General features: G+C 40.9%; 1 protein-coding gene across 1 annotated transcript in view; it reads right to left on the bottom strand.

Moving 5' to 3' along the window:
* LOC124265054 overlaps positions 1-21,862 on the bottom strand; it is a 31,420-nt gene extending 9,558 nt beyond the window's left edge. Inside the window, exons 1-15 of the mRNA XM_046699849.1 lie at positions 21,629-21,862; positions 19,906-20,836; positions 19,087-19,224; positions 18,449-18,617; positions 17,599-17,726; positions 17,103-17,169; positions 15,039-15,235; positions 13,777-13,944; positions 13,133-13,388; positions 12,227-12,342; positions 11,169-11,259; positions 9,595-9,891; positions 8,513-8,597; positions 7,882-7,970; positions 6,761-6,867 (exon numbers count right to left, since the gene is read on the bottom strand). Coding sequence (XP_046555805.1) covers positions 6,761-6,867; positions 7,882-7,970; positions 8,513-8,597; positions 9,595-9,891; positions 11,169-11,259; positions 12,227-12,342; positions 13,133-13,388; positions 13,777-13,944; positions 15,039-15,235; positions 17,103-17,169; positions 17,599-17,726; positions 18,449-18,617; positions 19,087-19,224; positions 19,906-20,742 — 2,745 coding nt within the window. The 5' untranslated portion in view covers positions 20,743-20,836; positions 21,629-21,862. The remainder of the gene's footprint in view (positions 1-6,760; positions 6,868-7,881; positions 7,971-8,512; positions 8,598-9,594; positions 9,892-11,168; positions 11,260-12,226; positions 12,343-13,132; positions 13,389-13,776; positions 13,945-15,038; positions 15,236-17,102; positions 17,170-17,598; positions 17,727-18,448; positions 18,618-19,086; positions 19,225-19,905; positions 20,837-21,628) is intronic.
* Positions 21,863-22,322: the final 460 nt, after the last annotated feature.

The raw sequence follows: 22,322 nt of genomic DNA, 5'->3' as shown, positions 1-22,322 counted from the left end.
TCTCAAAGTAATATACACCTTCCGTGCGACGTATGGTATACTCTTTCATTTTAATCTGTAAGTTATTTCTCAAGTGATATACACCACCTGTGTGAGGTATGTTATACTCTTTTCACTTTAATATGTAAGTTATTTCACAAAGTGCTATACGCCTTCTTTGTGACGAATGTTGTACTCTTTTCACTTTCTACAGAGAATATGTTATACTATTTGTACGCACTCTGTTCCCGTTCTATGGTGGTACATTTCGCCCAATCTATTTGTATCGTTCGTAAAGATAAATGTTGTTCTATCTATTACACTGTCCCCGTTCATGTTTATAAGGCTTCTTTTACTCGGCTGTGTCTGATCTCACTATGTATAAGCCCTCTTTTCTTACATCGCTATGGAGACACGCGTGTTTCTGTTCTGACATTATTGACCCTCCTTGGAATTTGTTTACCTCTACGGAGACAAGTGTGGGTCTGTTTCTGTTCAGCCACCATGGAGAGAGATGCCTGTGTCTGTCCTTACTTTGTTGTCTCTGGTTTGAGGGCACCCATGAAGGGCCACCTCCTCGTGGTGGGTGCTGGGTAACGCCAAGCGCCCTTCAACCCCCCGTTGTGGACCCGGGGGGATATTTGGTCCACCAACCCGTTTGCCGTGGGTTGCGCCCCTGTGTCGGTGGAGGACGGGGGGCTGGTGGTTGAGGGCACTGGTTCCAGGAACAGTGTTCCTTTGCCCAACACACCACTTCGCCCCTTACTTCACCTAGACGGGTGGTAGAACTGGCCCGGTTCTATCAATCGGCTGGTCATGCTAAGCCCTGTACATGTAAATTTCGCTGTACAAATTTTGAAAATTATTTAGAATCATTTTGTCAGGTGTCTCGGCTCTATGATATTATATTTGTATTTTGACTGTACAACTCCAATTTAATATGTTGCCAAGAGTCCTATGTCCAGAAGGCAGTGGCTCATGGACCAATCTGGTGGAATAATTACTTGTTGATTATTCTGCTTGAGTATATCATCCGGGTATCCTTGGTGCTGCAAGTTGGAAATCCACTTGCGATCAGCATTGTCTTTATGATAACTCCGTGGTGGGTGGGGAGCTCGGATGACAGATCAAAATAAACTCAACATGGCTTACGAAACCCTAACAAAAAAACGAAGCGTCCACTCGATACTGATGATGACGAACAGCGACCCTCAAAATCCGTTGATTACTGGCCACGTTTCCTCGTTCTTGAGACTCTTGATAAAACTCCATTGAAGCTCAATCCCTTTGCGGTATCAAAAGGTATCCAAGGCATAGCAGGTGAAATGAAAAACGTTAAACGCTTGCGTACAGGAGCTTTATTGCTCGAGTGTCACAGAAAGCAGCAAGCAACTAACCTGCTGTCCACAGAGCTGTTTGTCGGAGTTCCGGTTATGGTCTCTGCACACAGAACACTTAACACCAGTAAGGGTATTGTACGAGACCGAGATCGTCTCTTTGCAGATATGACGGAAATTGACATTGTCACGGAGATGAAAGATCAAGGAGTCCTTTACGTGAAAAGGTTTACAACCCGTAAAAATAATGAAACTGTGCAAACCAATACATATCTCTTTTCTTTCTCTGCCCCGAATCCTCCACCATCAGTCAAGGCAGGTTACTGCAATGTAAAGTTGATGTGTACATCCCAAGTCCTCTGCGGTGTTTCAAATGTCAGAAATACGGACACGGTGTTAATACTTTGCACATTGTCTGTTGTGTGTGCTCACTGTGGTGAGAAGACGCATACAACAGAAGATTGTGTGAGTACCTTTAAGAAGTGTACCAATTGTGCAGGTGATCACTCATCGTTCTCAAAGGATTGTCCCATTTGGAAACAGCAGATGGAGATAAATGAGATCAAGTTTACTCAAAATATCAGTTTTGTTGATGCCAAAAGCTTGTCTTGAGATCGGAAATTCAGGAAACTTAATGCTTCCAAAGCCAAAACATCTTCAGACAGAGCCCCATCAGTAACTACATCATCTGTCAGCTGTCAGACGAACTTGACTTGGATAAGAACAGATTCTCCGAAGACTTTGACACCTGCAATATCTACACAAACTGCAGATACACTTCCTGACACACCCCAACTCCAATCAGAACCATCTTATGACCGTGACACATCTTCTCAGTCGAATCAAAGGTCTAAATTAACGTCAAACGTTCAACAAATAGTTAAAAACAAAGGCAAACCAAAGCCAGATGCTTTGAAGAAACAAAGTGGCAGAGCCCCAAAAGGGGCAGATGATAAAATCAAATTGTTTAACAAATACGGATCAATTGAGGACATGGACGTGTCCGAAAACGTCCATTCTAGGGCACATAGCTTGTCGCCCTCGAAAACGGTGCGGGGTAGATCCCAAATTAATCCGCCTAAAAAATAGGTATATTTCCCAATATCGTGCAGTGGAACTGTAGAGTACTCCGGACAAATTTGAATGAAATACAGCTATTAATCCAGGATTTAACACCATCAGCGTTCTGTCTGCAAGAGACGTATCTGAAACAGACGGATAATTTTAACTTACGTCAGTTTGAACCGTATCATTATTTTTCCCCTCCAGGTGATAGAGCCACTGGAGGTTCTACTATCCTTATACGACAGAATGTTATTCACAGCCCTGTTACTCTTAACACTAATCTCCAAGCTGTTGCAGTGCGACTTACTCTGGGTGTAGCATTTACGTTATGCTCTCTGTATATTCCGCCTTCATCGACACTTCATCTGACTGATCTTCAATCACTCTATGATCAACTCCCGAAGCCATGTGTTATCATGGGTGACCTAAACGGTCACAATCCACTCTGGGGCAGTACTAACATTAATACTAAAGGTAAAATAATTGAAGACTTCATTTCCAATAATGACCTGTGCATATTTAATGATGATTCAAGCACCTATCTGCATCCAGCAACTGGCACTTATTCTTCTCTAGATTTGTCTCTTGCAGATTCTACCCTCCTGAAGGAATTTGATTGGTCTGTTCATAATGACCTTTGTGGAAGTGACCACTTCCCAACTATACTTTCAGAAATAACTCCATCTGATTCTCCATCGTATACAAGATGGAACTTTTCGAAGGCGAACTGGTCTTTATATCAAACTTTATGTAAATCTAAATTGCGACCTGAATGTTTCAGTGATATAACTGATCCCATTCAGATTTTTGCTGATGTTTTAAATGAAATAGCTGACGAGTGTATACCGAAATCCTCTACAACTCCACATGTACGGAAACCATGGTTTAATACAGACTGTAGACAAGCCAGAAAGGCGAGGAAGAAGGCAGAACATTATTTCCGCCACCATCCAACGGTCCATAATTTAAATAAATTCAAAATACTCAATGCAAAGGCACGTCGTACGTTCAAACAAAACAAACGACAATCTTGGAGGAAATATGTCTCCAATATTAATTCACGCACGCCAATGTCTAAGGTGTGGAACATGGTTCAGAGAATAAAAGGCAAAGGTTCCAAATCTGCTGTTCATCATCTTAAAGATGGTGACAATTTAATAACTGACAAATGCAATATTGCAAATAAAATTGGCGAAACTCTTGCCAAAAATTCATCATCGGCAAATTATGTCCCTGAGTTTCAGAGATATCAGAAACAACAGGAAAAGACGAAACTTAATTTTGACTCGCATAACGGTGAAGATTATAATGAAGTGTTTTCATTACATGAGCTACATACTGCTCTTGAGCAAGCTCATGACACTGCAGCGGGTGATGACAATATACATTACCAGCTACTGAAACACATACCGGAACCATGTCTGATGACACTTTTAGATATCTTTGACAAAATATGGACGTCTGGAGAATTTCCTCCTTCATGGCGTAATGCCATTGTAGTCCCAATACCAAAACCTGGCAAGGATCATACCGATCCGTCTAATTACAGACCGATCTTTCTAACTAGCAGTGTTTGTAAAACCATGGAACGTATGGTGAATAATAGATTAACTTGGTATCTTGAAACCAATAACCTTATAACAGCTATTCAATGTGGTTTCAGGAAAAATCGTAGTACCATTGATCATTTGGTACGTTTAGAATCCTTTGTTAAGAATGCTATAGTAAGTAAACAACATGCTGTCTCAATTTTCTTTGATCTCGAGAAAGCTTATGATACGACCTGGAAGCATGGCATTTTGAAGGATTTACATGACTTTGGTTTGAGAGGCCGTTTGCCTCTTTTTATATCACAGTTTTTAAAAGACAGACAATTTCAAGTCCGAGTGGGTTCAACCCTGTCTGATCATTATAATCAGGATCAGGGTGTCCCTCAAGGCAGTATTTTGTCTGTCACATTGTTTAGTATCAAGATAAACAGTTTATCCAAGGTTTTAAACGATTCAATTGATGGATCACTTTTTGTGGATGATTTTAATATTTCTTGTCGTGGTAAAAATATGCATACTATTGAACGGCAATTGCAGTTGTGTTTAAATAAAATAAATAAATGGTGTCTTGAAAACGGCTTTAAATTTTCCAAGTCCAAAACTAATTGTCTACACTTTTGTAGAAAATATAAGCCGCATAAAGATCCAGAACTATCTTTAAATGGCACTCCCATCAAAGTTGTTAAGGAGGCCAAATTCTTGGGTCTAATCTTCGACTCCCATTTAACCTTTTTGCCACATATTAAATCACTTAAAGCTAAATGCCTGAAGGCACTTGATTTGTTGAAAGTTGTTTCCAACTCAAAGTGGGGAGGGGATCAAGCTACTCTGCTCCACCTATATCGATCATTGGTACGCTCGAAGCTTGATTACGGCTCCATCGTATATGGTGGAGCCTGCAAAAGCAACTTAAAACTTCTTGATTCTGTACACCAACAAGGCCTAAGACTTTGTCTTGGGTCCTTTAGAACCTCTCCTATTGATAGTCTCTATGTTGAAGCAGATGAGCCTTCTCTTACACAACGTCGGACAAAATTATCCTTACAATACATTACTAAACTATATTCTAGCGAGTCTAACCCTGCATTTAACTGTGTCTTTCATCCCGTCTATGAGGATTTATACAATAAAAAACCTTCTCTTGTTCCGCCTCTTGGGCACAGAATTAAGCCTTTCATTTCTGCAGCCGGCATTGAGCTGGAAAATATAGCTCCTTCCCGTCTTCTTTCTTCTCCTCCTTGGCAACTGGTGAGGCCTGAAGTTGACCTAGCTCTGACAAAGTTTAAGAAATCTCAAACTAATGAATTACAATATAAACAAGAATATAATCAATTAAAAAGTAAATATAATACATACAAATCCTTATTTACAGATGGGTCCAAGGATGGTGGTGCGGTGGCATGTGCCACTGTCATTGGATCCAGAACAATCTCCTCTCGTTTACCAGATAACAGCTCTATTTTTACAGCTGAAGCAAACGCCATATTAACAGCCTTAAAATATATTAAAAAACACACTAAATATCAACAATATATCATCTTTTCTGACTCTCTTTCTTGCCTTCAGGCTATTAAAAATCTTTCTTGTAAACATCCACTTTTATTAGAAATTATTGAATTATATAATGAGCTTGCTACTGGCCAATGCGACATCGTCTTTTGTTGGTTACCCAGCCACGTTGGCATTTCTGGGAATACAATGGCCGATCTTGCTGCCAGACACCACTTCTTATTCCTTACTCGGATTACAAAGCTGCTATAAGATCTTATATCCGTGATCTGATGCAAAAGAAGTGGGACCCCCAAGTAGGTATTAATAAATTACATGCAATAAAACCCTACATCGGTTACACCTACTTGGGTTGTCAGTCCAGATTTGAGGAGGTCATTATGCGACGATGTCGCATTGGCCATACCAGATATACTCATGAATATTTATTGAAAGGCGAAGATCCTCCGTTTTGTATCCCTTGTGATGAAAGGATCACAGTCAAGCATGTCTTGCTTGACTGCATCGAATATTCCATCACAAGGGATATCTATTTCACATCCAAAACACTGAAGGATCTTTTTAATAATGTCAGTTCTCGTTTAATTCTTGCATTTTTAAAAAAACTAGATTTGTTGACTGATTTGTAAATAGGTATATATTTTATTATTGGTAGTTTAAATTAGTAACTGAGATTGTTAGTGGCTGCACCCTCAAAGGGGGTTGACGTAGCGTAAAATTATTGTCCTCCTGAGGGGGTACGTAAGTCCCAAAACTTTCAAAGTCAATTTAAGTGTACCGGTTTTTAATCGTAGAATAAGTGTGTTTTTAATTTATGGCTCGATTTCTCTTATGTCGCCAATGGCTGAAGGGATGGTGTAAATCCAACTAGGGTCCATGCAGGTAGCAAAGGCACTGTAAGTCCCCATGGTCTCTAGTATGGTGATCTACCTTCAGTTGTTGGCGATCTATAGCCCATTTTTACATTGTATTGTCTTCTTTAATTGGAATGTTTTAGCTTTTTTCGCTAGTTTTATATTAATAGCTGTGATTATCTAGTATTTTTACTGTCCTTCGTCGGCAGGTTTTTTATAATCTACATATATTTCATTCTAATATGGCATGTTCTCGTCACGATATGGCTGAAATATTGCCGATGTGACGTTAAATATTAACTCACTCACTCACTGGTTTGAGACACACGTGCATTCATACTGTGAATCTTTCTTGAGATACACCAGTGGGTCTGCTCCGGCTCTGCTGACTCTCAGTGGAGACACACGTGTATCTGGTCTTACTCTGTACGTCACTATAGAGACACACGTGTGTGATATTCCTTACCTTTAGTTCCGTGGGAAGCCACTCCTCAACTGGGATGGACAGGTACTCATCTTGGTCGTCATCGTCATCGACATCCGCCGACCGTGGTTCACTGCTGGCGCCAGGCTCTGTATGAAACAGCAAGTCTAGCTTAACAGATTTTACATTAAATGTTATTTCTTGTTTTTGTTTAACGTCGCACGCAGCAGTTATTCAGGCTGTATAGCTGCGTTAATGAAAGATGTAACATCTAAGTAGTTAGACTAAGTTCTCAATATGCCTGTTTACATGAATAAAGGCAGTAAGGTAAGGTGTAGGTCAAGAGGAACTGAGTCATAGATGTGTTGTCATCGAAGCGTTAATTGTGGAATGTCGACACCAGTCTAACATAACTTGTGAACATTTTACTTGAAGTTTGCATGATGCTAGCATAATGAAATATCTTCAGAGAAAGTAGCAGCCTGCTTTTGGGAATATTTAAAAATGCAACATCAGTTGCCCGTCAAAAGTCATAGGATGAAGCCGACAATAGAACAGGGTTACTCCACATATAGTAGATGCTGACAATTGGAATGTCTTCAGTAACCCGTGCTTGTATGAGGCGACTAACGGGATCGGGTGGACAGGCTCGTCTTGGTTGATACATGTCATCGTATCCCAGTTGCGGAGATCGATGATCATGCTTTTGATCAATGGATTGTCTGGTCCAAAAACGATTATTTACAGACTGCCGCCATAATGCTGGATTGTTGCTGAGTGCGGCGTAAAGCTAAATTCACTCACTCACTATAGTTCCGGTAGGCCAAACACTGGAATGTTGAATTGTATTGATTATATCGATCGGTATAACTGGCGCCTAGTTAGCGAGATTCCCTTCTACTAAGTGATGATACTCATCTAAGAAAAGGACCAGCAAGAAGTTTCTATAAAACATAGATGTGGTGAGGAAGCCGCGATTTCCATATACAGTGTATTGTTTTCTCGTGATGCTTCAGATGACTCAGTTTTGACTTGAACTGTTGGAGATAGAGATGAAACCATACCTCCTTGACAAAGTTCCACATGGCCAAGGAATGACATGCCAGTGAGCTGAGGTAGTAATGCATTCTATTGAGTAGTAACGGTGAAGTGCGTGCACTTACTTAGATCCTCGTTAGATGCCCATTTCTCAAACGGAGGCACTTCAATTTTGAGGGTCTTGTCAGTGGAGATTCCCCGTTTGATACAGCAACTGAATCACGTGATCAGAAAGAAGACGAATGTTTTTAAACTTATGAAAACCAACTGGTAGTGGAATCTTGACAAACAGTTCCAGACTTACAATGGTGGCTTACAGGTTTGCTGGACTGGATCCTCAACATGGCGGACAATACTCAGTTATGTCCAGTTCGCTGAGAAATACCGAGGCTACTGCTGACAAACAGGCACATTAAACATCACTATCTGGATTTTTATTAGACATAACTTCACATTCATTGCTGATCGGCTAGCTTCTTTCATATTACAATAAATCGACAGGAAATGAGTCTATGAGTTTTGACGCATTGATATTGAAAGTGAAACTGAAATGTTAGGTCCAGAACTGCTGCATATATTCTGCGTAGTCACTGCATGAGAAATATTAACGGTACAAAGTCATTGTCTAAGAAGCACACATCGAGGCGAGGAGGGTCGACTATTGGTCAAAGCCTCCGTCGTCAAGCCGATGACTCACAAATATTGCTAAACGCGGCGTAAAATCACACTCACTCACTCACTCACAAACCCACTTACAAACATAGGATCTCCATTATCTTCTGAAGTCGCTTGTATCCCGGTTCGCCCATAACGTCTCCGTAGTTTTTCTTCTCTCGGGTTCCTGCAGACACCAAGAATCAGTGCACAGCATTAGATTAACAGTGCTGAATATGTATAGCGAATGGAAGTGCAGACATAACAACCTTAAACCTTGAATATAGTCCTGGTTGAGGCCAGTGGGTTGTAAATCTAAATCTCGGAAATCAAAACCAATGGCAATCATGACACCCTCCTCTAAACAATGTGTGGCACTGTATATTATTAAACATTTAATCCCGAATATATTTTAGTCATGTGTATTAGATGCAGTGTAAGTAAGTGGGTGTGTGACTGTGTTCAGCTTGACTCTCAGCAATATTCCAGCTTTAAATAACAATAGTGTCTGGACCAGAAATCCAGTGGTCAACAGCATGAGCCTCGATCCACGCAATTGGGAACCGTTCACATGTGTCCACCAAGTCAGCGAGCCTGACCACCCCGATCCCACTAGTTACCAGCATTGGTAACTGAAGACCAATTCTAACCCGGATCCTCACAGGTCTCAGTGTAAGTAGGTCACAGTTCTTGTTAAACCACTGCCTCACTGTGGGAATGTGGGTCAGGATCTCTTAAAGTACTAGAATCTCTACTTCACCAAGAAGTTGTGCTCACAAGAACTGATGACTTTTTAAAAGGAATTGTTTATACTCGATAGTGTTTGGTTTCGGCACGACAGTATCACAATATTGATGCAAGAAGCACCAATCTGATGCAGAATGGGAATCTTGACAACCGTTATCATGCCGGCACTTACAGGACCACTAGCCCTACATATATCAAGGTATATAGTGGTCAGGCTTGGTTGCATAAGGCACAACATTGGGTGGGTACCTCAAGACTGTGACAATATTCAGTTTGCATCCCTGATTCGTGTTTCTGTGTGCTTAGCACCAATCTTGTGCTGGCTAGTTTCACGAACACTGTTCATCCTATCTCGAACAGCCAACTTTCATGCCGTGATATAATTAAAACACTGCTTAAAGCGACGTAAAATCAAACTCATTCAACGTGAAGTATACCCCAACTCTTGTCTGGAATGTTGCACACGCTGTAGATCATCAACAGCAGGTACCCGGATGGTAGACACAGAAGGTAACATATGCCATATATGAGGCACAGAAACTCTCCAGGGTGAAGCACGGCAGCGAGGACAAACACGGAAAAGATTGACCACAGATAGATTGTGGTTGGTGACACTTTCGTACTGCTCCCATTGTCGGCGGAAAGAAAAGCTTCCCCTGGAGGCTTTTGGGTACCCGATCCATTGCCAAAAAGTTGAAAGTTCTCCGTTAATACTTGAAATCCAGGTCCATCATCTGAAGAATAGCATTAATAACATTTCATAAACGTAACGTTAAGAAATAAGTACATGTTTTTAAGCCGCATCAGGAATTGTGAAGCAATTCGCCGCTAAAACAGCATCAACACCCATGGATCTCTGATGGTGTTATTTTAGGTATACATACTCCTCTTTTCATTTCATATGATAACTTGCTAGCCCATCCACAAAACAAAAATAAATAAAAGATTCACTTCGTAAAAGGAAATATTTATAATTTATTCATCGTTGGTACTTTTAAAAAATAGTTCAGGATATGAAATTGCAGGCTCCTGACAAAGACAAAGTACTATTCTAGAGAGGTGTTTATCTATCGACTGAATGCCACTAAATCGCATCAGAGTGTCAACCAAAACGGTATGATTAACAAGGGAAATACATATCGCAGGACAGTAGTGTACACAGAGAGTAATCCCAACACCATTGCATCCTCGGGAACTTAAGTGATCATTGAGTCACACTTTAAACGGGAGTGAAAGTAGAAAGGAAACAGACCAAACTGGGGAAACAAACTGCTGGTAGATCGAATCTAAGTAATAAAATGACTGATTTCATGAATTCAGTATGCAAATAATATTATGTGACTCTTTATAATATTACAATCTTAAAGTGGGCTGTAGATCACAAGTAGCCAAGGTTAGGCCAGCAAACCAGGGACCATGGGAGCTAACGGCCACACATTTTATATTGACATGATAGTCTTATATATTCTGTGTCAGTAAACGCCTCTCAAAGAAAGTAAACGAGCGTTTACTTATGTATTCTGTGACAGTAATTGCAGTGTTTACTTATGTAATTTATATCAGTAAACGCAGTGTTTACTTATATATTCTGTGTCGGTAAATGCAGCGTTTACAGTATCACAGAACACATAAATGTCAACTCTTTCTTCTTGTGTTTTTTCTTTCACCTAAAAAGACACTTTATACTGAACAAGTAATGCAGGTAACTCTGTTCAATGAATTTGTTATTGACTAATATATATATATATATATAGATAGATAGATAGATAGATACCAGACCAAACGAATATCCAGCCTTTACTATCCCAAGAATATCCCTTTGGTGCAAGAGGGGAAACTAGCTCTGAATGGATCACTTTAAAAGTATTTTCAAGATTATTTTCCTGACAAAAGGTTCAACTCTAATGGCTTTGATACTGCGCCAAAAAGCATCATGACCACTGACTTAAGGCCTGACATCCGCTTACCCGGGACACCGTCCTCGTGAAAATTAGAATTATACCCAACTTACTTTTGTTCAGCTCATCTGCTATGTTTATGGCCGCCCCTATAATCACCACCGCCATCACAACAGCATAGACGAACGTCAGCAGCTTCGCAGTCTGCAAAATGTAGATGCAACGTTTCGGGAATGGTTTGGAATATACCCAAATGCATTCGACAAAACAGTTATCTCATTGGTGTTTCATAAATGCGAACTATATTCGTGACTCGATCAAGTCATCTCAGACACCATCATCCACGCATTACGGTAAAATCGGTGGTGCCATTACTCATTGCCAGATTTTGTCATATATATATGTAGTTATAATATCATTGACAGAGGAACCAATACTAACATATAAGCACCTCAGGACGATACATAAGGAAATGAGATATCTTGGCAGGACCTTCGCGAAAGACCCAATATGTGTAGCAACAAAATAAGATAAGAGTTTCCTCATGCAGATTTTACTTCAGAGATCGATGGATGCATATCATTTTGCACTCTACAACACACGGTAATGCTCATTCGCCTGCAGGGTTCATCCAAAGCGTCTTAAGCGACTTCACGGTGTATCAGTACGTCACAGACATGGGTTACTTCAAGAATGACATTAAATGATTAGGAAATTTTCGTCCTCATGTTGTCTATACGGTGCAACCTTCACAATTCATATTTTCCAGCAGATGTTTGCGACACATAAACGCTTCTGATAATACTCAAGAATGACATTACATGATTTTAGTTCTCACGTCTCTCTCACGGTATAACATGCACAATTCAAATTGCGTGCAGATGTTTGCGACCTACAAACGCTCTCTGATAGTAGCCAGGGAATGACATTACATGGTTATCGCCCTCACATCACCCGCAATGCAATAAAGCATACACAATTCAAATTTCGTGCAGATGTTTTGCCATATACAAAACTCTCTGATAATACTCAAGAATGACATAACGTTATATCGGCCTCGCGTCTCCCACGCGGTACAACATGCACAATTCAAATTTCGTGCAGATGATTCCCATACAAATACCCTCTCTGTCAGTGTGATCAGAAGGATGTAGTAATGATGTGTGTTTACCAGAAGCTGCGTCTTCTCCGACGTGAAGAGACAGATGAAGGTGAAGCTGGCAGCGATGCTGAGCTGAAGCAGCCCTGAGAGTACAGGAGCCACGTCCCAGGCGAATGACAAACCGCCTTTATGACAAAATAGAAGAATCACACGTTACCCAGAACACAATGACATTTATGATATAAGAGCATAGTCACCTTCAGAGTAAAACAACATATTCATTATCAACATTTAACATTATAGCAAATTTATAGGAAACAAGTTATTCATTTGTAGAATATAATAAAGAAGTCACCTCAACAATATATTTGATGCCATAATACCTTGTCAAAACAAAGTACCCTAAAGTAACTCAGTAACACTGTCACTGACACCTTGAATTGGTTCACACGAGGCATAAGCTACATTGCGAATCATGCCCACATATGTGTATGAATTCTGCAGAACAGGTAGCGCTGTCAGTAACTCTATTGATGCAACAATTCCTGAAAAGTCAGTGCAGTATTATTATGTTTTCCAGATTAAGACACAAATGCAGCAGAGAGCGTTCGGGTGATCCTGGCATTATCAGTCTGGTAAGACTGTCTCAAGGCCCTTGCCCCTTCTACACGCAGCGAAGACAGCGAATGGGGCTTAAACTCTGTCTAGTCCAACACACAGGGAAGTTTCCAGAGAATGTCAGAAGGGCTGTGCTCCGGGTGGAGAGCCTGGGCACTCTCCTGATCTGCGCCAAGAGATCAGGAGGTACCCTACCAAGGGCACAGGGAACAATGTTAAGGCTAAAGACAGTGTAGTTGGGGTGCAAGCGAGACATTTCAAAGGCGAGGTCTGTGTATTTAGCATGCTTTTCCTGAATCTTGCCAATCACACTGTTGTGAAGGGGAACAGAAAATTCAATGATAATTATTATCGTACCTGAAACAATTAAGATGACCATGCTTGGACCAATCAGAGTTGACACGAGAAGAGCAATCTGGTAAGCAATAAACAGCGGTGACACTCGGTAGTTCAACAGCCGAATGACCTTCCACTGTTTGATCAGTAGCATTAAGTTGGCAATGGTGGAGGCGATCCAACGTCGACGCTGTTTGTAGAACTCCTCAAAGTCACTAGGGCAGTGTGTGGAGTTCTTTGAGGCTGCGCAGTACTCAATTCTCCAGCCGCTCTGAATCTGAAATGTTACGATTTGTGTGGGAACGGATAAAAACAAATGACTAATAATGCACATCTGTGGCGGTTCCAGTACTGGTATTCCGATTTCCCTCTCCACCATGAAATCGAACTTTTAAGCTTAATTCAACATGACTGAACCCTTTGACAGCAAAACATTCATTGTCTCATGGCCATGTATATTGTCAGGTGCCACACCCCCAGCCATCACAATAGATAAAACACCATTAAACAGAAACGTGAACGCCTGTGAAGATTAGATCGGTGAAATATGGTTTTATGCAATTCTTCTGCTTCCACGTTTCTTCAGAAGAAACCGTGTGTCAAAATTATAATTCCTTACCGACAATCATTCACTCACTCCTTAATATATCTCAACACATGCTCACCATGAGTGTACACAGCCAGCGATCCTCTCCCATGTCTTTAGTGAGGAAGTCAAACGCATGTTCCACATTGGTGGAGTATACTGTGAGGATCTCCTTGAGGGCGACACAGCGGTACACACTAAAACACCCCGGAGCACAGAGCACCGACCCCAGAACATGTTCTGCTGCCTTGAAATAAAGTGTGTAAGAGTTAATCCAGTGTGTAGTCTAGTGACAACAGCACTTGCACCTCTGCACCTAAGAATTGCAATACATCATGGTTTATTTGGAAATAACAGACGCTTTTCTCAGCAATGATATCCCACAAAACAGTATGTCTTCGTTATTTACCGAGAAAGATATCATGGTCTTCCAAAATACATTTGGCCCCAGTTTGAACAATTATGTTTAGTTTCATTATTTATAAAAAAATGTATAGATATAATGTATGTATATATATATATATATATATACACATTACTGTATACTTGTTTCATACCAGAAAGTTTACTGAACATTGTTAAATCAATCACAACCTACGCTTGACTAGTCGTATGACAACCAACATTTACTGAAGTTAAATACGTCATTAACAATCCATGCATCAGGATTCTATAACACACTATGACGTCAGAAAAACTGACAACCGATCGTGCTGGTCAAGCTTGGATGTTTCACTGGAATGTTCACAGCTGAGGGGACAAGAATGTCATGTGTGTTTGTATATCCATCATATAAGACTGAGTGAGGGTACAAGAATGTCATGTGTGTTTGTATGTCCATCATGTAAGACTGAGTGATGGTACAAGAATGTCATGTGTGTTTGTATGTCCATCATATAAGAGTGAGTGAGGGTACAAGAATGTCATGTGTGTTTGTATGTCCATCATGTAAGACTGAGTGAGGGTACAAGAATGTCATGTGTGTTTGTATGTCCATCATATCAGACTGAGTGAGGGTACAAGAATGTCATGTTTGTTTGTATGTCCATCATGTACGACTGGGTGAGGGTACAAGAGTGTCATGTGTGTTTGTATGTCCATCATATAAGACTGAGTGAGGGTACAAGAATGTCACGTGTGTTTGTATGTCCATCATATAAGAGTGAGGTTAATTGTACGTCGCTTTAGCAATATTCATCAGAAACTACCTCCACACATTGTACCCATTCTCGGTAATAGAACTCATATCTTTGATGTAAACGCTCTAACCACTGGCTAACTCGTGGGATATCAGGAATGTCTGATGTAACTGCATGTCAGTGAGGATTACAAAACACCCACCTTCTGAAACCAGTGTCCTATTGCATACTCGAACACTTGATACCATACCAGAGGTCCACTTCCGATTGGGTGGGTGCGTGCGCATACTGCACCAACAGTGGGGTCAAGTGTCATGAGATCAAGAAGCGCTTCCACCGATTCTGGAGTAAATGCGACATCACCATCCGTCGTCAGGATGAAGCAGTCTTCATCAATCGCTGATGATACCAAACAAAGAAGAACACATTAATACTCTCGCGAGTATCAGTGTTAAACAACTCTAAACTGCAAGTGTTCCACAATTAGATCTGAAAGGAAAATAAACATCTTATAGAGCAAAATGCGGTCCAAGTATATTGAAGTGACACACCCCCACATGAGAGTTATTTGAAATCTCTGAGCTGTGATACCAGGATTTGTTGGTGTGTGTGCGCGCGTGTGTGTGTGTGTGTGTGTTATCACAGACGTATGTGGTTTAATAGTTGTGATCACAAACCCATCCTCTCTGCCGTCGCATAAACGTTTGATCCTTTCGAGTTGGCATGGACAATCGTGTGTAAGCTGTATGTGAAATTATTTCCACAGTGACGCAGACATATCATGGACAAACTAACATACATTTACTGATTTGGTTAAAGGTGCATGAACATGAATTTGGATAACAAACCGGAAATCATAGAAGGGCGAACCTCCAATTAAAATGTTTTATTATTGAATCCTAGCGTGCTCAAAGGTCTATTTTCACGTCGTCTTGCAGAAACTACTTGTAGAATCGACCTCAGTTGCAACGTATGAACACCCTAGTCGTATCAACGTTGACATGCTCTCAACCTGTTGAACGCGAACTGTCCCTATCTTGTGTGACGGATCGTATGGATTTGACCAATCAGAAATGTGGAAATAATATGAAAAGAGTTCCCTCCCTTTGTAAACATGGCGGTCATGGTAGTCAAGGCCCGCTCTCCAATGTTGACACGCAATATATTGTTAATTACTTGATTGCTTTTCAATTTTGTCTTGATATTAATTCCAACAATAAATGGAAATTATTCGAGTCCATATCATATCCAACATAGGATGTAAATAAAGAAACCTGGGTTAAATTCTTTAATCGATAATCAAATCGATGCCTCAAAGGTCCCAGAGTGTTTGATTTAATAACACCAGGCAATGACACACAGGTTATAATAAAAAGGATCTTAGGGAAGTACTTAACTGCTGTACCTTTGATAGATAAATATACACAAGTTAACAGCGCTGTTTGTTAACAGAGGCATAGATGACCTAATTGAAAGTATGAGAGGGTATTACAGATCTATAACACCAACATTGCCAAGAAACCAGTCTGCATAGATTAACACATAAACACTGGTGTGGTATGCAGCTTTTGAGAATTCAACTGGTCAGGTAGTCCACTCTTTCAACGTCCGTCAAAGCAATCACGATATAAGGTCATGTACAAAGTCAGAAAAACACGGACGCAGGAGTAGGAAACTGTAAGTTTTCTTTCATCTCAAGACTGTTCATTTTGTGAAAAGCCAATTTGTCCGACACGATCGAATCGCATTTTAAGTGACATATGTTATAGCTCCATCATGATGAGTTTCAGCGTGTGCACTCAAGGATGTTTCCGACACAAAAGTGAGTGAGTGACTTTTGTTTTACGCCGCTTCTAGCGATATTCCAGCAATTCACGGCGGGGGACACCAGAAATGGGCTTCACACATTTTATCCTTGTGGGGAATCGAACCCGGGCCTTCGGCGTCAGGAGCAAGCACTTTAACCACAAGGCTACCCCACCGCCCCTCAGATACGAAAGCTCTAATTTGTGTATTTGATAAAGCATGCATAGAGGGAAATTGACAAATAATACATAAATAATCAAATATGGAACTTGCAGTCTAGAACTCGAACCTATCTCTCTACTCTGACAGACCTGTCTAATAATTTGCCATGGCCACTTATGCGGCGCTAGAAGGTTAATAGTCGTATGACTGATACCACCGGGTACCCATTAGCCTACCCCAAATACATTCCATGCCACTCACATGTACATTGACCTATTCTGTCGTCTAGGCTACTTACAGGTCACCAGGAAGTCGATCACGTAGGACATGTACATGATTTGACTCCAGCGTTTCTTGTTTCGAACCTGCAGAAAGACATGTTTTAAGCTGGATCAACTAACACTAGATGAACTGGGGTAATGTCATTTGAGGAACTATCGAAATTCAAGGGACCTTAGATAATGGTTTGAGCTACCCGAGGTTCGATAGAATGGAAACACGATGTTTAAGGAAGGATGTTTAACCAAGTTTTTATTACCAGATGACCCAACGCAGGTGCTAGAATCTGTAATTTACTGAAAAGTGTAATACCATAAAACACATTTGAGCACTTTCTCATTGGCACTGAGTATTCATTGATAATACCAGTGACGCTACAATTAACTTTTCCTTTCCTTTAGAAAAGGTTAAATAATTTACGAAAATGAAAACGTTTTCCCTCACTTTTAGATACAAACAAGCATATCACTTGCAATCTCATCGTAACTTAAAGATTTGTGTGAATGAATGATTACCTTGCGATCGTCCTTAAGATGTATGTTAAACGTCATTGGTCTGACGTCTGAAGCTGACTGTGGAAGGTTCCAGCTCAGCTTCATCCCATATGGCGTCTCCACCTTCGTGCAGTTGTCTGTCAGGATACCTGAATGGAATAAGGTGCGAGGTTGGACATAACACGTGTATCTCAAACAGGGAACCAAAATCTTGTTCTACAGACTAAGAGGATATTCTGAGGGCTTACACAACTTGACTGACAACCACGGCCAAATGTATATATGTCCCTCCCGATGCTACATCACCCCTCTACCCCCCATAAATAAGAAACCAGAGCAGTCATGGATCTGGAACCACCGTTATTGGCTTTAAAGGCACAATGCCACATATTTTGCCCTATATTTTACATATTGGAGCATATGCACTCACTTTAGCTTCCCATTAATGCAATAAAAGACTATTAGTAATTATCCTTACGACTTGCCTGATTTCGATAATTGAAACTTCAAGGCAAGTATCTTCCAAGCTTTCTATACTTGCCATATATAGAAAGTAAACAATTGCTTCGTGCATCGAAAACTGTCGCACGCGATGTTGTCAGTGTGTGCCAATAGAGGGCGTGAGAGTCGATGTATTGCTGCGATGCATTCATTCGTTCGAACTTTTTAATCTATTATTGTAATCTAACTACGCCATTTTAAATAGCAGTTTCCCTGAGGGCTGATAATATTATTGACAGAAATGCATTATATATTTTTAGAGAAGTGTGGTGTGATATAGTGTCTTTGGGACCGCCTACGGTAAAACAAATCGGTCAAAGGTGGATCCTAGCTCAGTGTAAATGGGAAAGTCATTGTGATAGATACGTGCCCAGAGTGTCTTGGATCAGAGTCAGGAGCTGAAGAGGAAATTCTGAGATATTTTTCTTCCGTATGCCACTGTCGAACATGATATGTGACTCGAAGAACCTGTCATTATGAGAACGAGCCAAGTTGATTTGGTTGACGGACTGGAGAAGTTGTCTCATCTCGTCTTGTGTCTGGTGATACAGAGGCAAAGAAGAACCAAAATAGTAAAATGCACTTATATCACCTAGATGGTAAAATAGACTGTTTTATCACTAACATGAGCGGGAGACATTTGTCCTCCTCAAATTCGCTTAATGCTCGGTCTCCGTTATGCTCTTTGACAGTTTCAGATGAAGCAACAGACAATATGATAGACTATGATATGACTGGATCACTAATACCCGTTCCATAAAGCTGTAGAATCACTTACTCTCGTGAGACGATGTTACAGTATTGGATTTACGATCATCTCAGAGGTAGGTTTTGTGAGATGTATTCTCATATCTTGACCATATTGACAAAAACATTATGTTCTCTCTTAAAATCCAGTAGAACTTCATGAATGTGGGCACACTCTTTTAAAACCTGTATAGCTTCTTCTCGACATAAGCATATGTTGGCAAAAAATATAAACACAAAATTGGACACAAGAGAAAATACCTCTCTGTACATGGTCGTACAGATGTACACTCGACTCCTCCTGTGGGTTGGGCGTGGTTGTTCTCTTGGCTCTGTCTGCCTGTTGAGGATCAACCACTGCTCCAGCAGAACGCCATTGTAGGATGGCAGCCAGAATATCTGATGATGAAAATATTATCACCATGAACGCCTGCTCACTTCAATACATGTATTGGAGCATCTCTTAGTTATTGTATTGGGTATCTTAGACAATGTTTTTAGTTTGTGTCATTCAACCAAATCGAAAATTAAAAGTGACTTGTGGTCTATTTTCCTATTAGTTACAATAAATGCATATATTGGGGATATCGTTTGTAATGCAGTTTCTAAAGTGTGACTTGAACAGTCGTGTGTATTAGAGATATTCGTTCCTTTCCACCGAAGTAGGCTGTATTACTGCAGATTGTAAATAATCGAGTAACTATCAAATGAATTATATTTTAGGCACGGTCCCACTGCTGCTTGGCTGGATTTATCAATCAGTAAATTGTACTGTTGCTATGTCCTTGGCCTGATGACACATTTAACCTGTTGACACAAATCCTTTTAAATACTGACGTGAATATTCAGATTCTTACAACCGTTCAGGTTCACTTTGGCGAAATCTTCTTTGTCTGAATAATATCAGAAGAGGTGGGCATGGGTGGTAAACTATTTCTTCTTCGTTTGTTATCAAACTTACAAATCTTATTGTGCCTTCATGGCGTGAAATATCTTTCTGTTGAGATTCAGGATTTGGTATTCTTTTGCATTTCTTCTATTTACTGCAACGGTTATAGTATATTAAGTCACAGTACTTACTGATGATTCCTTTTGGGGTGGGATGAACTTGCTTCTGAAAATCAGCAACGTTGTACAATGAAGATGAGCGAGACAGAAACAAGCTGTCGCTACTATCACAGCCCATAGGTTCCTGTTGTCGTCTACACACGCCCCGGGAGAGAAAGGCAAGGCGACTAAACAGCAACTTTTCACCAGCAAAACTACCACGAACAGAGGGCAAGTTAGACAGATTGGGATAGCAAAGGCCCATTTGTGTACAGCAGTCTGACAGGCAAGTAAGGAAAGAAAGTATCCGACCAATGTTGCATGTATGTTAGTGAGGAAGTAATTACAGTTACTGTTGATGACAAACTTCCAGGCCGCAAGGAATTCTTCATACGTCTCATTCTTCAACAGCATTTCAGTTGAATAGATGTTGCCGTCAACGTAAAACAATATGTAGCTGAAAACCAACACACACACAGCTTTGACAAAGTTGGATATGATTCCCATCTTCCATGATGAACCGGCTGACTGCAATCCGGGTCCTGCAAAGTGAGTCTCGGTGCCTCCTATCCTGGAGTAAGCTCCTGAGCTGGAACTGGCATCTGTTTCAAGTTTCGATTTTACAGTCAGTTTCTGTATGGCTGGGACCCAAGCTACAGTGAGACAAGCAATGGAAACTAAGGCATGCCATATGTCGCTATTCGTGTCCTGTTCTAGAACCAGAAACAGAACTAATCCAAAACCAGCAACTTGGAACACGCACGCCAACGCGGAAATGGCACAGATTGCCGTGCCCCTTCGATGTCGTCGTCTGTGGATTGCGTAGAAAACTGTGTTGACAACAAGTGGAACAACGAGCACAGCATTCATTAGAAGTATGGTGAGGTAGCCTTTGTATTTCACAAAAAACCTTCAACGCAAACAAACACACTCCAAACGATTCCAGTACAGCAGCAGCAATACCCTGCAAAAATATAGTATATATCCTTAAATGAGTGTGTTAGTTCCGTTTGACATCGGTAAGCATTTGACTTATTTAATGGTAGGTTAATTCAAGATGTAACAAGTGGTTCATATGTCCAAGGCACCGCTTTGCAAAAGACCGCCTCCGTGGTGTAGTGGCAAGAGCGTCCGCCCGGAGAGCGGAATGTCGCGGTTCTGAACCCCGACCGCGTCATACCAAAAGATGTTAAAATATGGTACTTTTTGGTCCCTGTCTGGCGCTCGGCATTAATGGCATGGAGTCTGTATAATGTATCTGAGTGGGGTATTCATGCTTCACTGCGGCATGGTATCTCAGTGGGCTAGCACTATAAAACCAGCTTCAGTGTGGGCTAGTACAAGCAGCCGCACATACACATACACACGCATGCACGTCGTCATATGAGCGTAATATTCTCAAGTCGGACGTTAAACCCAGTTTCACATCAGCTCACCTCATTATGCAAAAACGTATGTTTCAGAGTTGCCTCCCGTAGCATGCCAAAATCCCATGGTCGAGACATAAGGGAATGTAAGACATATAGTCATCAGAAGTGGGGTTCGTTTGGAAGATCACAGGTTTCTGGCTCGCATGTGGGGCCCAACTCTGAAAAGGGGTACTTGATTGACAATATTTAGTTCTTAGGGTTCCACAGGCCATGTAATAGTGCCCTTGGGTGTACAATACTAACTTTTCAATTAGCATTTGAATTCATACATTGTTGAAAAACAAGACTAGAAACAAGATGTGGGATAGAGACCTGAAAATACTCACTATTATTAAAGACTTGATGCTTGGCCACGGCATGTCCTTCCGGAATAAAGAGAGGATCACAGCTCTTAGGAAATTGAAACAGTACGGCACCAGTAAAATGAGGGCGAGCATCAGAAACACACGAGTAGCTTCTATCCTCCCCTCTCTGGTGCTCGCAGAGATAGCTTCTTTGGTAGAGTTGTTGAGTCTTTCTGCCAGACCCACGACGGAAAGCTTGCTGGCTGACAGGCATGCGAGGAAGAAATACTCCAATCAGTATAGTCCACATCCACTTAACAATTGGAGCAAGTAATGGTGGTTTGCGAGAGGCAAGAAGTTTCTCATCAAGCCTTTCAGTAACTTTCCATTTACTGCTTACACTCAGATCAGTTTTATGTTCAGCCTCAGAATTATCCCGTGATTTTACAGAATCTAAAGACGTGATAGAGGCCCCATCCGTCTCTTTGGTACGAATGTGGTTGGAAGCAGCAGAAGGACCTCCATGTACGCCATGTACATTTTGCCCCTCCTCACCACCTCCAGAAGCACCCTGAACACCATCTCCATGACGACTATGCATCACACTTGATGGGCTCTGGTCCCTTGTAACGACAGGAGTTTCCATCTTGTCCCTTGATTGGACCAAACATCAAACACCTAAAGTTTACCCTGTAAACATAAAAAAACACCAACGTGTTGGTTGTATCTTAAAATA

This window comes from Haliotis rubra, unplaced genomic scaffold (genome assembly GCF_003918875.1).
Source record: "Haliotis rubra isolate DU_JTF1 unplaced genomic scaffold, ASM391887v1 Scf96, whole genome shotgun sequence".
In the NCBI taxonomy this organism is placed as follows: domain Eukaryota; kingdom Metazoa; phylum Mollusca; class Gastropoda; order Lepetellida; family Haliotidae; genus Haliotis; species Haliotis rubra.
Note: the sequence above shows the minus strand (reverse complement) of the source record. Positions and strands in the feature narration are given on the sequence as shown.